Source organism: Ciona intestinalis, unplaced genomic scaffold (assembly GCF_000224145.3).
Source record: "Ciona intestinalis unplaced genomic scaffold, KH HT000226.1, whole genome shotgun sequence".
NCBI lineage: Eukaryota > Metazoa > Chordata > Ascidiacea > Phlebobranchia > Cionidae > Ciona > Ciona intestinalis.
In genome coordinates this window covers 1-11,357 of record NW_004190547.1, presented here as the reverse complement: position 1 = coordinate 11,357, position 11,357 = coordinate 1, and the positions used below count along the sequence as shown (strand labels likewise).

The following is an 11,357-nucleotide window of genomic DNA, read 5'->3' as shown; positions in this document are numbered from 1 at the left end:
TGTACGATTTCCACTTTTAGGGACTGGACGTTGGGACTTTACCGTTAGGGGGATTTCCCAAGTTTCGATGTTTTCAACATATTTATTTTCTTATATAAATATTTCAATGTCGTTCATCCATCAACGCATGCCGGTATAAACAACATGTATTATATTTCATACACTTCATATCCCCATACGTGATTATCACGTTTAACTGCTTGTGTTGGTGAATTTGTTGTTTTTTCCTGTATCGCCAGCTTGGCTATACATCAAACGAAAACATCCGGCATCTTAATAGTGACGTATCTATAGTCATTTTTTGCACATGAGAATCTTTATCCGCAGCGTATCTTGCTGGAAGCGGTGGGCCGTCGTTGCTACGCGTTATAAAAAACTTTCATTTATTCATTCATTTACTCAAGTTATATAGTAGGATTGGGAAAGATGGGACACCTTTTCACTCTATTTTCTCGTCCCATTTGGTAGTAAACAAAGAAAATTTAATGAATTATAAAACTATGTCCTCACAACTCCAATAGACCGTTTTTAATTGTTTAAAACATGATCAGGATAGGTTCGTATTATGTGCTAAAGGTGTCCCATCTTACCCCACACTACTATACAATAATTTTAAAAAATGATAATTCCAATGAAACAAACGTCAAGTTAAAATAGAAATACCCGACCATGAACTGTTAATTGATTTGGTCGGTGACGTAAATCACGCCACCAAATTTCCCTTCTTAACTTGACGTCACTAAAATAGCCGTAAGGCAACACAGACTGGCGGTGCCTTACTCGGTTGGTTTAGCAAAGAAGGAAATGAACCTGTTATTAATAAAGTGATTGAAATAAGGCCAGGTTCGTTTAGTCGCCAAAACAGGCGTTTTATTACAGTCGCATTGAAATAAAGTCTTATTGTTTGATAATGAATCTATAGGTTGCAAAAGTTTGCTGTCGGTTGCGGCTGTTGTATTGTACGCCGGTGTAGTAATATAGTAGGTTAGGCCAAGATGGGACATTTTGTTCAATCATTCCATTTGGTAGTAAAATAGGAATGTTCAGAGAATTATAAATTCACGACTATAAAAGAACGTTGGTAATTGTTAGAAACATAATTGGGAAATTTGGGACATTGAGTGCTAACGGTAACCATCTTACCCCACAGTACTTAATAAAATATAAATGTTTTTCACAGAACTGCTTCGCCAACGATGCATTTAAGTAATATGTTTCTGCTTGAGCTAACAGTGGTGTTGTTTCTCGTGGTTACGGCACAAGGAATAGGTAAAGTCTGTTCATTATAAAACATCGAGTAAAAGTCTCAAAAAATGTTTGTGGTAAATAGTGCTTTCGGGGATTACCCACCAAGAAAACTTTTTTGCAAAACAAAAATCGACATTCGTCATAACACGGGTGTTCTGTTTCATACACCTCGTTTACAAATTACCACGTATGTAACTTATTTATCCTCGCATAGCGGGGCAACGACAGTTGTTATAATACGGTGTTCTGTTTCATACACTTCGTGCCAGCTTACAAGTTACCACGTATGTAACTTATTTATCCTCACATGGCGGGGCAACGACAGTCGTTATAACACGGGTGTTCTGTTCCATACACCCAATGCCTGCAAATTACCACAACGTATGTAACTTTGTGGGTGATAACAAATGCTGTGTTGGACTAAGATAGTTTAGATGGTGGTGTCAATACTGAATACCTTTGTTTGTTTATATACTTTGTTGTGCCGTGGTTAGCGCGTTTGCTTTTGAGTTTACGCTAGGTTTCGCCATCAAGACAAGGTGGGGCTAGTGCAGAATCCCCCCACCTTATTTTCTGACCCTTAACCACTAAACCCTAAGACTTTCCACCAGCCTATTCTGCTATGTACCGGAGGATTCTTCACTAGTGCCAACAAACAAGTTACGTTCATTCATGTAAACAAACTGAAACTTCATTACTAGAAATAATAATTCATTTTTATCCCAAGGACCCAACCCTACAAGCAGCAACTGCCAGCAAGCCAGTTTACATGGTGGATATCATGGCTGGGTCCCTCAGTGCCAACTTTTATGGCGAAACCAGTTCAAACCTGAACAATGCGTTCGCTCGTTTCTATCTGAGAGATGTTGGTGCGTTAACCAACTAACTGGTCGATCAATATCTTCAGCTTATCATGCCAGAGGCAGTGGGAGTTGTGGGAGAGTTAACAGACCTGGTGGGTATCTAGTGTTGGAGTATTTGAGACTTTTCTATCAATTATAAATTATTGGCTGATTATTCATTTCCCCAACTGTTTTAAGTAATTTAATCTTCGTATCTGCGAAAAATTTAATTAAATATATATTATTAATTTGTTCAGCAGTAAATTGCTTCAAATGTTATGAATGAGAAACAACAATAATAACTTTTTCATGAGGTTTTACTGAGGTCACTAATGATTAATATATGTGAACTTTTGTTGATGCGGTTCATTCCCACAATGCAGGAATTGGACAACAACGCTGCGGTAGAAATGAAGTTTTACGAAGATGTGGTGGATGCGAACAGACTTGTGAAAATATGTTTACTTTAAACACAACACCTTGCCCTCGAATAGCATGTGTCCCAACATGCATTTGTAGGCGGGGGTTTTACCGGCACGATGGAAGATGCATTACATTGCTTCAATGTGTTCTTGGTGCAACATTTCCTGGGCAAGATGGCCCATACCCTGGAGAAGATAATTGTAAGTGATAGGGGAGCACCGAAAGTCGATATATCCTCGCATGGTGGAGCAACGACAGTCGATATATCCTCCCGTGACGGGGCAACGACAGTTGTTATAACTCGAGTGTTATGTTTAATACACCTTATGCCCGCTTACAAGTTACCACGTATGTAACCTCATGTTGTAATTCCTTGCAAATGTCTCTTTTAAAGACACATATGCCCACAATGGTAGCAGCATCAAGCATCAAGCATCAAGCTTTAAGCTCGTAACCTCTAGGTTAAAGGCTAAAAACTATATATACATATATGCATTGTTGAGTGTAAACGTTCTTTAACACGTAACATTTAACAGCTGGATGTCCTGGCAACCAGATCCGTGTAGAGTGTGGTAGTGGATGCCCATTACCCACATGTGAAATACTTAACCCACCATCTACAGTGTGCTTATCAGTTTGTCGTACTTGTGTTTGTCCCACCAATACAGTATTGAATGGAGATTATTGCATACCATATAACCAGTGTCCTTCTACTGCTACAACACAACCAACACCAGGTAAGAGTAATAGTAGTATATAAAATTGTATGTGTTAAATTACCTATGAAAATGTGATTGACCGAGGGCTATTTTCTTCGCTAGTTGTTTATTTGTTTTGTACCTTATACAACAATATACACATGCTACTACCCAGTTGTTACTGATGGGTTGTTTACATTGTCAGCAAAATATTGCTAAAAAAATGAAATATGTTAGAATATGAATACCTACAAAATTACATGTGGTTACTCCTAAATGGGCACGAGGTGTATGGAACAGAACACCCGTGTTATAACGACTGTTGTTGCCTTGCCATGCGAGAATAAACAAGTTACATATGTAGTAACTCTTAAGCAGGCACGAGGTGAATGGTACAGAACACCTTTGTTATAACGACTGTCGTTGCCTTGCCATGCAAGGATAAATAAGTTACATACATGATAACTATAAGCTGGCACGAGGTGTATGAAACAGAACACCTGTGTTATAACGACTGTTGTTGCCCAGCCACGTGAGGATAAATAAGTTACATACATTCCCTCGTATATATTTATTTTTTGGCCGTTAAAATTTAAAATTCTGATTTTATTACACATATACAATTTCAACAAAGCTTAATTTTGTTTTAACAGTTTGTCCTGGCAACCAGATCCGTGTAGAGTGTGGTAGTGGATGCCCATTACCCACATGTGAAATACCTAACCCACCATCTACAGTGTGCCCAGAGTTTTGTCGTACTTGTATTTGTCCCACCAATACAGTATTGAATGGAGATTATTGCATACCATATAACCAGTGTCCTTCTACTGCTACAACACCCCAACCAACACCAGGTAATTTAAATGTGAAATAAAGTTTCGTACCTGGTAACTCATAAGCAGGCACAAGGTGTATGAAATAGAACACCCGTGTTATAACGACTGTTGTTGCCCTGCCATGTGAGGATAAATAAGTTACATACGAGGTAACTTGTAAGCTGGCACGAGGTGTATGAAACAGAACATCCATGTTATACCAACTGTTGTTGCCCCGCCATGCAAGGATAAATAAGTTACATACATGATAACTTGTAAGCTGGCACGAGGTGTATGAAACAGAACACCTGTGTTATAACGACTGTTGTTGCCCTGCCATGCAAGGATAAATAAGTTACATACATTCCCTCGTATTTATTTATTTTTTGGCCGTTAAAATTTAAAATTCTGATTTTATTACACATATACAATTTCAACAAAGCTTAATTTTGTTTTTAACAGTTTGTCCTGGCAACCAGATCCGTGTAGAGTGTGGTAGTGGATGCCCATTACCCACATGTGAAATACCTAACCCACCATCTACAGTGTGCCCAGAGTTTTGTCGTACTTGTGTTTGTCCCACCAATACAGTATTGAATGGAGATTATTGCATACCATATAACCAGTGTCCTTCTACTGCTACAACACAACCAACACCAGGTAAACAAGATTATAATATAGAACACGTGGTTCACTTTTTGACAACTAGTTAGATTAGGTATACTAAACCCTTTAATGATTTAAATACTTGGAAACTTAAGCAGGTTGTTAGCATCTTATGCTTGGGAATTTAAACCTAATCAAACATAAGTGAAAACCAGGTTAAATCTTTTTAATTCGATATTTTTAAACGACCTTAAGTGCACACGTGGTGAATTTAGAATGTAGTGACAAAATTGATTTCGCCCATGACTTTGACTCTAGCCCAAATGTTTGGGTTCGAAGCTTGTTGTTGCTACCATATTGGGGGTTTGTCTCCTTGGGCAAGATACTTACCCCAATTGCTCCAACCCAGTGGGTTGTCTACTCTCTCAGCCACACAGAAAGACACACCTACAAAGTTACATACGTGGTAACTCGTAAGCGGGCACGAGGTGTATAAAACAGAACACCTGTGTTATAACAACTGTCGTTGCCTTGCCATGCAAGGATAAATAAGTTACATACGTGGTAACTCGTAAGCGGCCACGAGGTGTATGAAACAGAACACCCGTGGTATAACAACTGTTGTTGCCCTGCCATGCAAGGATAAATAAATTATATACATTCCCTCGTATTTATTTATTTTTTGGCCGTTAAAATTTAAAATTCTGATTTTATTACACATATACAATTTCAACAAAGCTTAATTTTGTTTTTAACAGTTTGTCCTGGCAACCAGATCCGTGTAGAGTGTGGTAGTGGATGCCCATTACCCACATGTGAAATACCTAACCCACCAACTACAGTGTGCCCAGAGTTTTGTCGTACTTGTGTTTGTCCCACCAATACAGTATTGAATGGAGATTATTGCATACCATATAACCAGTGTCCTTCTACTGCTACAACACAACCAACACCAGGTAATTTAAATGTGAAACAAAGTTACATACGTGGTAACTCATAAGCAGGCACAAGGTGTATGCAACAAAACACCAGTGTTATAACGACTGTTGTTGCCCTGCCATGCAAGGATAAATAAATTACATACATTCCCTCGTATTTGTTTATTTTTTATCCTTAAAATTTAAAATTCTGTTTTTATTCACATATACAATTTCAACAAAGCTTAATTTTGTTTTTAACAGTTTGTCCTGGCAACCAGATCCGTGTAGAGTGTGGTAGTGGATGCCCATTACCCACATGTGAAATACCTAACCCACCATCTACAGTGTGCCCACTATTTTGTCGTACTTGTGTTTGTCCCACCAATACAGTATTGAATGGAGATTATTGCATACCATATAACCAGTGTCCTTCTACTGCTACAACACAACCAACACCAGGTAATTTAAATGTGAAATATGCAACGTGATCTGGTATTGTTTCAGTTGTTTTTATGCACAAAGTTTGCTGCTACATATTTATCAGTAAATGTCTTGCGTCGTGGCAAAGTGGTCAGCATGCCTCTTAACCCAGAGGTAATGGGTTCAGGGCTCGTTGCTGGCTCCGTTGTAGGCGTGTGGGGTACCTTGGGCAAGACACTTAACAGTAATTGCTCCAACCCGGTGGTCACTAATGGGTTGTCTGAATTATCAGCCATATAGAAAACAAAATAAAAAATAATCCAAAAAAATAAATAATAACCGACAAAGTAACATACATGGTAGTGTGATGAATTCTTATGGTTATGTATTTGTTTTATGTCTTAGCTGTGTATTTCCTTTATTCAGAGCGCGATTTATGTTTTATACTATGTCTATGTTAAGTATAGAGCATGAGTTAATTGCTATCACCGCATCCTTCGTTTTACATTATTCGCACATTCCTGTATTTTGCGTGCTGCTGTTGATTGGTTAATTGCGTGGGCGTGACGTTGCATTTTATAGCTTAAGAATTAAATCAGTTGCTTGTGGTTGAGTTCGATAGCGGTCTTACTTTTGTCTAAAGAAGAAATTGCTACAGTAACTTGTAAGCGGGCACGAGGTGTATGAAACAGAACACCTGTGTTATAACGACTGTCGTTTTCCGGCCATGCGAAGCGAAAAACGATTAAAATTTATGTAAAACGAATAAAATTCAGTTTTTGTAATTTTTCATAACACAGTTTTTAAAATTTTGTTTCAACAGTTTGTCCTGGCAACCAGATCCGTGTAGAGTGTGGTAGTGGATGCCCATTACCCACATGTGAAATACCTAACCCACCATCTACAGTGTGCCCACTATTTTGTCGTACTTGTGTTTGTCCCACTAATACAGTATTGAATGGAAATTATTGCATACCATATAACCAGTGTCCTTCTACTGCTACAACACCCCAACCAACACCAGGTAATTTAAATGTGAAATATACGACATGACCCGGTAGTGTTTCAGTTGTTTTTAGTCACAGAATGTCCCAACAACCTGGTTTATTCCAGTTGTGCTGGATGTGATATAACATGTGCATCACGAAACATACTGGTACCTTGTCTCCCAGTTTGTCAGCAAAAATGCACATGTCCACCGAACACATACCTTCATGGAAACTCGTGTTTAACCAGCCTTCAGTGTGATGCTGCTTTGGGTATTTTAACTTCTTATTGAAACCCATAAAGTTTCATACAACGTAACTTGTAAACGGGCACGAGGTGTATGAAACAGAACACCCGTGTTATAACTTCCGTCGTTGCCCCGCTATGTGACGATAAACAAGTTGTAAACATTCAATTAAATAAAATATTTTATTAATTGAAGTTATAAATACAACATATCGTTGTAAAAGGAATATTTTTCAGCTTGTCCTGGGAACCAGATTTACTCGATGTGCACGGCTGGGTGTGATATAACTTGCCAGAACTTTAACAATCCTCCATCATGCCTTGCATGCCAGGCACGATGTACATGCCCAGCTGGAATGGTCCTTAATGGAATCAACTGTGTTTTAACATCGTCCTGCCCAACCCCCTCACCAGGTAAGGATATAAGTTTGATAATAATTATCATTAAAAAGTCATTACTTTTAATTCAGGCAGTTATTTTCATAATTATGGCAAAACACGGATAATTTGCACAACTTTTAAAATTTAAATGGTATATTTAATATTATTGAAGCCAAGTTTAAATGGGGTCCCTTGTTACGTTTCTGAGCTGGCAGAATACAGTAGTTGAACCGTTTGCTTGATAGCCTATATTGTAGGATCACCTTGGTATAAAAAGCAGGTTCGAAGCTCGATGCTGCCACCAGTGTGGGCGCATGTGTTCTTGGGTGAGACATTTAAATACTCCAACCCAGTGGTCATTAATGGGTTGCTCAAATGATAAATAAGTTTCATTAAATAATAATACTGCTGGAGCATTTTAAACAGAACTTGTGATTAATTATTTTTATTAGATGTTTGTTACAGATTTCAATCCAACGACGTCATGTTGTCACTATACACTGTATTTATTTGCTTTCCTAATCATTGCTACCGTAATCTAAGAGGCGGGGCAACAACAATCGTTATAACACGAATGTTCTGTTTCATACACCTCGTGCCCGTTTACAAGTTACTACGTATGTAACTTTGTGGGTGATCAAACTTTATTATTTTCATCCCAGTTTGCCCCGGAGAGCAGGTGTGGAACGAATGTGCAGGTTGTGACGTCACATGTGCTGAAGTCCAAAGTGAGGAACCTTGTATTGCTGGATGTCGACGGGCTTGTGTTTGTCCGCAGGGAAAGTTTAAACATGGAATCCAATGCTTAACTGGCGCCCAATGTTTGCAGGCTTTAGGTTTGTTTTAATGTAAACTAATGTGGCATTTCACTTCTGTTTATATTCTGCAAGAAGTAAACAAATTTATTTTAATACAAGTTTTAATGATTTTTTGGCATTTGTTTTTATAATCCTGAATGACCGACATTTCGTCTGATATACGGCGAGACATTATCAAGGTTTGTGTATTTTACAAGGACACACACGTCCATAATGGTAGCAGCGTCAAGCCTCGAACCAGTACCCCCTTGGCAACAGTCAGACACGCTAACCAATGCGCCAAAACACTAAATGTTACCAAACTATTCCCAGAATATCTGTTTCATATTCACAATACACGCGGTGGCAACGTATGTGGTTCTGTGGGGGAAGGCGGGACACTTTTAAAACATACTACCCATATAATCTAATCGTGTTTTAAACAAATAACAACGGTCTATAGGAGTCGTGACGATACGGTTTTATATTTTTTGGAATGTTCTTTCTTTTTTGTTTACTACCAAATGGGACGCGAAAATACAATGTAATGGTGTCCCATCTTCCCCATCCTTATTATACCGATATATTTAATTATTATATTAAATTGCAGCTTCACCAACCAACCCTTAGAACCACGGAGATTCCAGCCAATAAAACATTGCGACACATATACCAGAAATGATGTTTCATTGTCACACAAACCAGAAAGTCGTGTATTTAACGATTGTCGTTTTGCTGATAATTCCTTTTTATCGTTGTATTAATTAATGTGATCTTCGTTATTGTATTAAAAGAGACAAATATAATGTATGTTACTATATAGCATGAAACTCCCGCACATCAATAAAATATATAAGTGATGATAAATTGAGAATATTACGTATTCTTGCCAATGACGCTACAACATTAACTAGACCAAACAGGTCCCATAAATTTGTAAATACAATTTCACAATTCCAAAAATATTAATTATGAATGAAAATGTTTACTGAAAATATTATTGTAAAAGTTTATCGTGACCTCCAGTTTTGGGTATGTTGTATCGCTTGTTTATATAAATTAATTAACATAATCATATTAAAAAATTTTCGAACCGATCGATATAGAATATTGAATATTATGCGTATGACGTCGATATCATATATTCGTGAAGGATTTAGCAAATAGGAATTGGAGTCTCTGCTTGGTAAACAGTTCCTCGGTGGAGGCGAAGATTTAATTTGTAAAATAAAAATAAACTTTTTAAAATCATTTTTTTAAGTTGCTAAAGAATAATATTAATAAGTATTCCACCGCTTCAAAATACGAACAAAATATTTTTTTTTAAATGGCATTTAATAAATTAAAAATATATATTTTTATTAATGAATAAATATTTGTATGGTTTTGTGCATTCTATAAATATTGTGAACGTTTACTACGTGTTGACACAAGCTGCAGGAATTTCGTCAAAATAATTATTGCTGTAATCTTCACAATCCGCTGTTGCTATAAATAGATTCAGTGTTTCCGGATGTTAAAATACTGCTTATGAATCCTATCTTAAGACTTGTTTGGATATTTTACAAGAGGCAACACTGGGCGCATTGAACTCACGCAAATTACAATTAACATTGTTACGTCACAATTCTCAGCGTTGCTCCCAGCGTCCCACGTGATCAACACGTTTTCATTTTTTGCTCATGTGAGTTTTGTGTGCGGTTTGTTCTTTTGGTTTGTCACCATTTTGAAAAAATATCAAGCAGTTAGAAGTTATAGTGTAGAAAAGTGAGGGCAGTCAGGTTTTGATAAGGGCTTGTTTTAGCATTGAATATGCACTGAAACAATACAGGCCGAAGTCTTGTGTTCAAATCACATCAATGTTATCTCGCTCACGAATGAAGATGCGTTGAGTGACAGCCGCCGATGCAGCTTTGGTTTGGCAACGTTGAAAGTGAGTTTGTATCTTTATTATAGAACCGAGTGTTCCTACTTTGTCGCTGCTTATGAAGCGAATAATTACCCTTAGCTCTTATTGTTTCAGTATGTTGGCCGAATATGTAATATACGGCGCGAAAAAATGTTAAAGCAAAATATAGGTATAGTAAGGTGGGGAAAAGATGGGACACCTTTTCATTCTATTTTTTCGTCCCATTTGGTAGTAAACAAAGAACATTCAAAGAATTATTAAACCGTATCCTCAAGACTCCCATAAACCATTGTTAATTGTTTAAAACACGATCAGGTTATTTGGATATTATGTGCTAAGGGTGTCCCAACTTACCCCACAGTATTACACAGTTAGTAGGTTGGCTGCATTTGTGTTCAAACAGTTGTTTCCAGCATTATATAATAATACCAGTGTACGCTGTGCTTGCAATATTAAAATCCTGTTTATTTAATTTCAACTAAAAATTTTACCTCACAGGTATGACGTCACCCAGCTGGTTCTATGAGTTAATATTGATTAAGAATATAAATACGAAGGTAAAACAACGTTGTTTAGTGAAATTTTTATCTCAAGTAATGGAACTCAATGTTGAACGATTTAAAAGTAAATGACGTATTGGTGTTAGAACATGTATAATGAGAATGCACATGTGCACCTGTAGCTGTATATACGCTAAACAACATTATAAACATGCATTGAATTAAGATTACAGAAACAAGCATTCTTAATAAAGAACTGTTATGGTGCGTATGAGTTCTTTATTATTGGTTTACCCAAATTTAAATATCAACGAATCTGACATTTATTATTTGTACAGAAAAGAAACAAAGACGAAACGAAAAGCTCACGAACGAAGATGGAGTCATAGCATACCCAGACTAAGATTTATTCCTAGTCGATGTAAATACTAACTTATGTGAGCTGTAGCATAAAAAGTCCCCTTTATTGAATGCTTGTTTAAAATTGGATGTTTATGTGGTGCACGGTGTGTGGGGTGGGGAAGTATACGGAGACCAAAAGATTAAGTCCACCTTTGTACACGTC

General features: G+C 37.2%; 1 protein-coding gene across 7 annotated transcripts; it reads left to right on the top strand.

Moving 5' to 3' along the window:
* The first annotated feature begins 1,160 nt into the window (after positions 1-1,160).
* On the top strand, positions 1,161-9,250 carry LOC100181917 (SCO-spondin-like). Of its 7 annotated transcripts, none has more exons than XM_018816476.2 (13): positions 1,161-1,269; positions 1,976-2,203; positions 2,474-2,713; positions 3,050-3,242; positions 3,860-4,065; positions 4,489-4,686; positions 5,391-5,588; positions 5,814-6,011; positions 6,796-6,996; positions 7,052-7,231; positions 7,443-7,619; positions 8,249-8,422; positions 8,994-9,250. In XM_018816476.2, exons 1-13 carry the CDS (start codon positions 1,197-1,199, stop codon positions 9,011-9,013), a joined length of 2,286 nt encoding a protein of 761 aa, XP_018672021.1. In that variant the 5' UTR covers positions 1,161-1,196; the 3' UTR covers positions 9,014-9,250. The 7 variants fall into 7 exon arrangements, with proteins under 7 accessions (XP_018672021.1, XP_018672022.1, XP_018672023.1 ...); XM_018816477.2 differs by having other exon boundaries at positions 3,050-3,250; positions 3,865-4,065; positions 4,489-4,678; positions 5,386-5,588; XM_018816478.2 differs by having other exon boundaries at positions 3,050-3,250; positions 3,865-4,065; positions 5,391-5,580; positions 5,809-6,011.
* The last annotated feature ends 2,107 nt before the right edge of the window (positions 9,251-11,357 follow it).

What these genes read in the sequence shown, in the direction of transcription:
- LOC100181917 (XM_009859395.3), top strand. Translation starts at nt 1,197, where the DNA reads ATGCATTTAAGTAATATGTTTCTGCTTGAGCTAACAGTGGTGTTGTTT. An exon ending in ATACCCTGGAGAAGATAATT is followed by an intron (nt 2,714 to 3,049) that starts GTAAGTGATAGG and finishes AACATTTAACAG; the next exon opens with CTGGATGTCCTGGCAACCAG. An exon ending in TACAACACAACCAACACCAG is followed by an intron (nt 6,012 to 6,795) that starts GTAATTTAAATG and finishes TTGTTTCAACAG; the next exon opens with TTTGTCCTGGCAACCAGATC.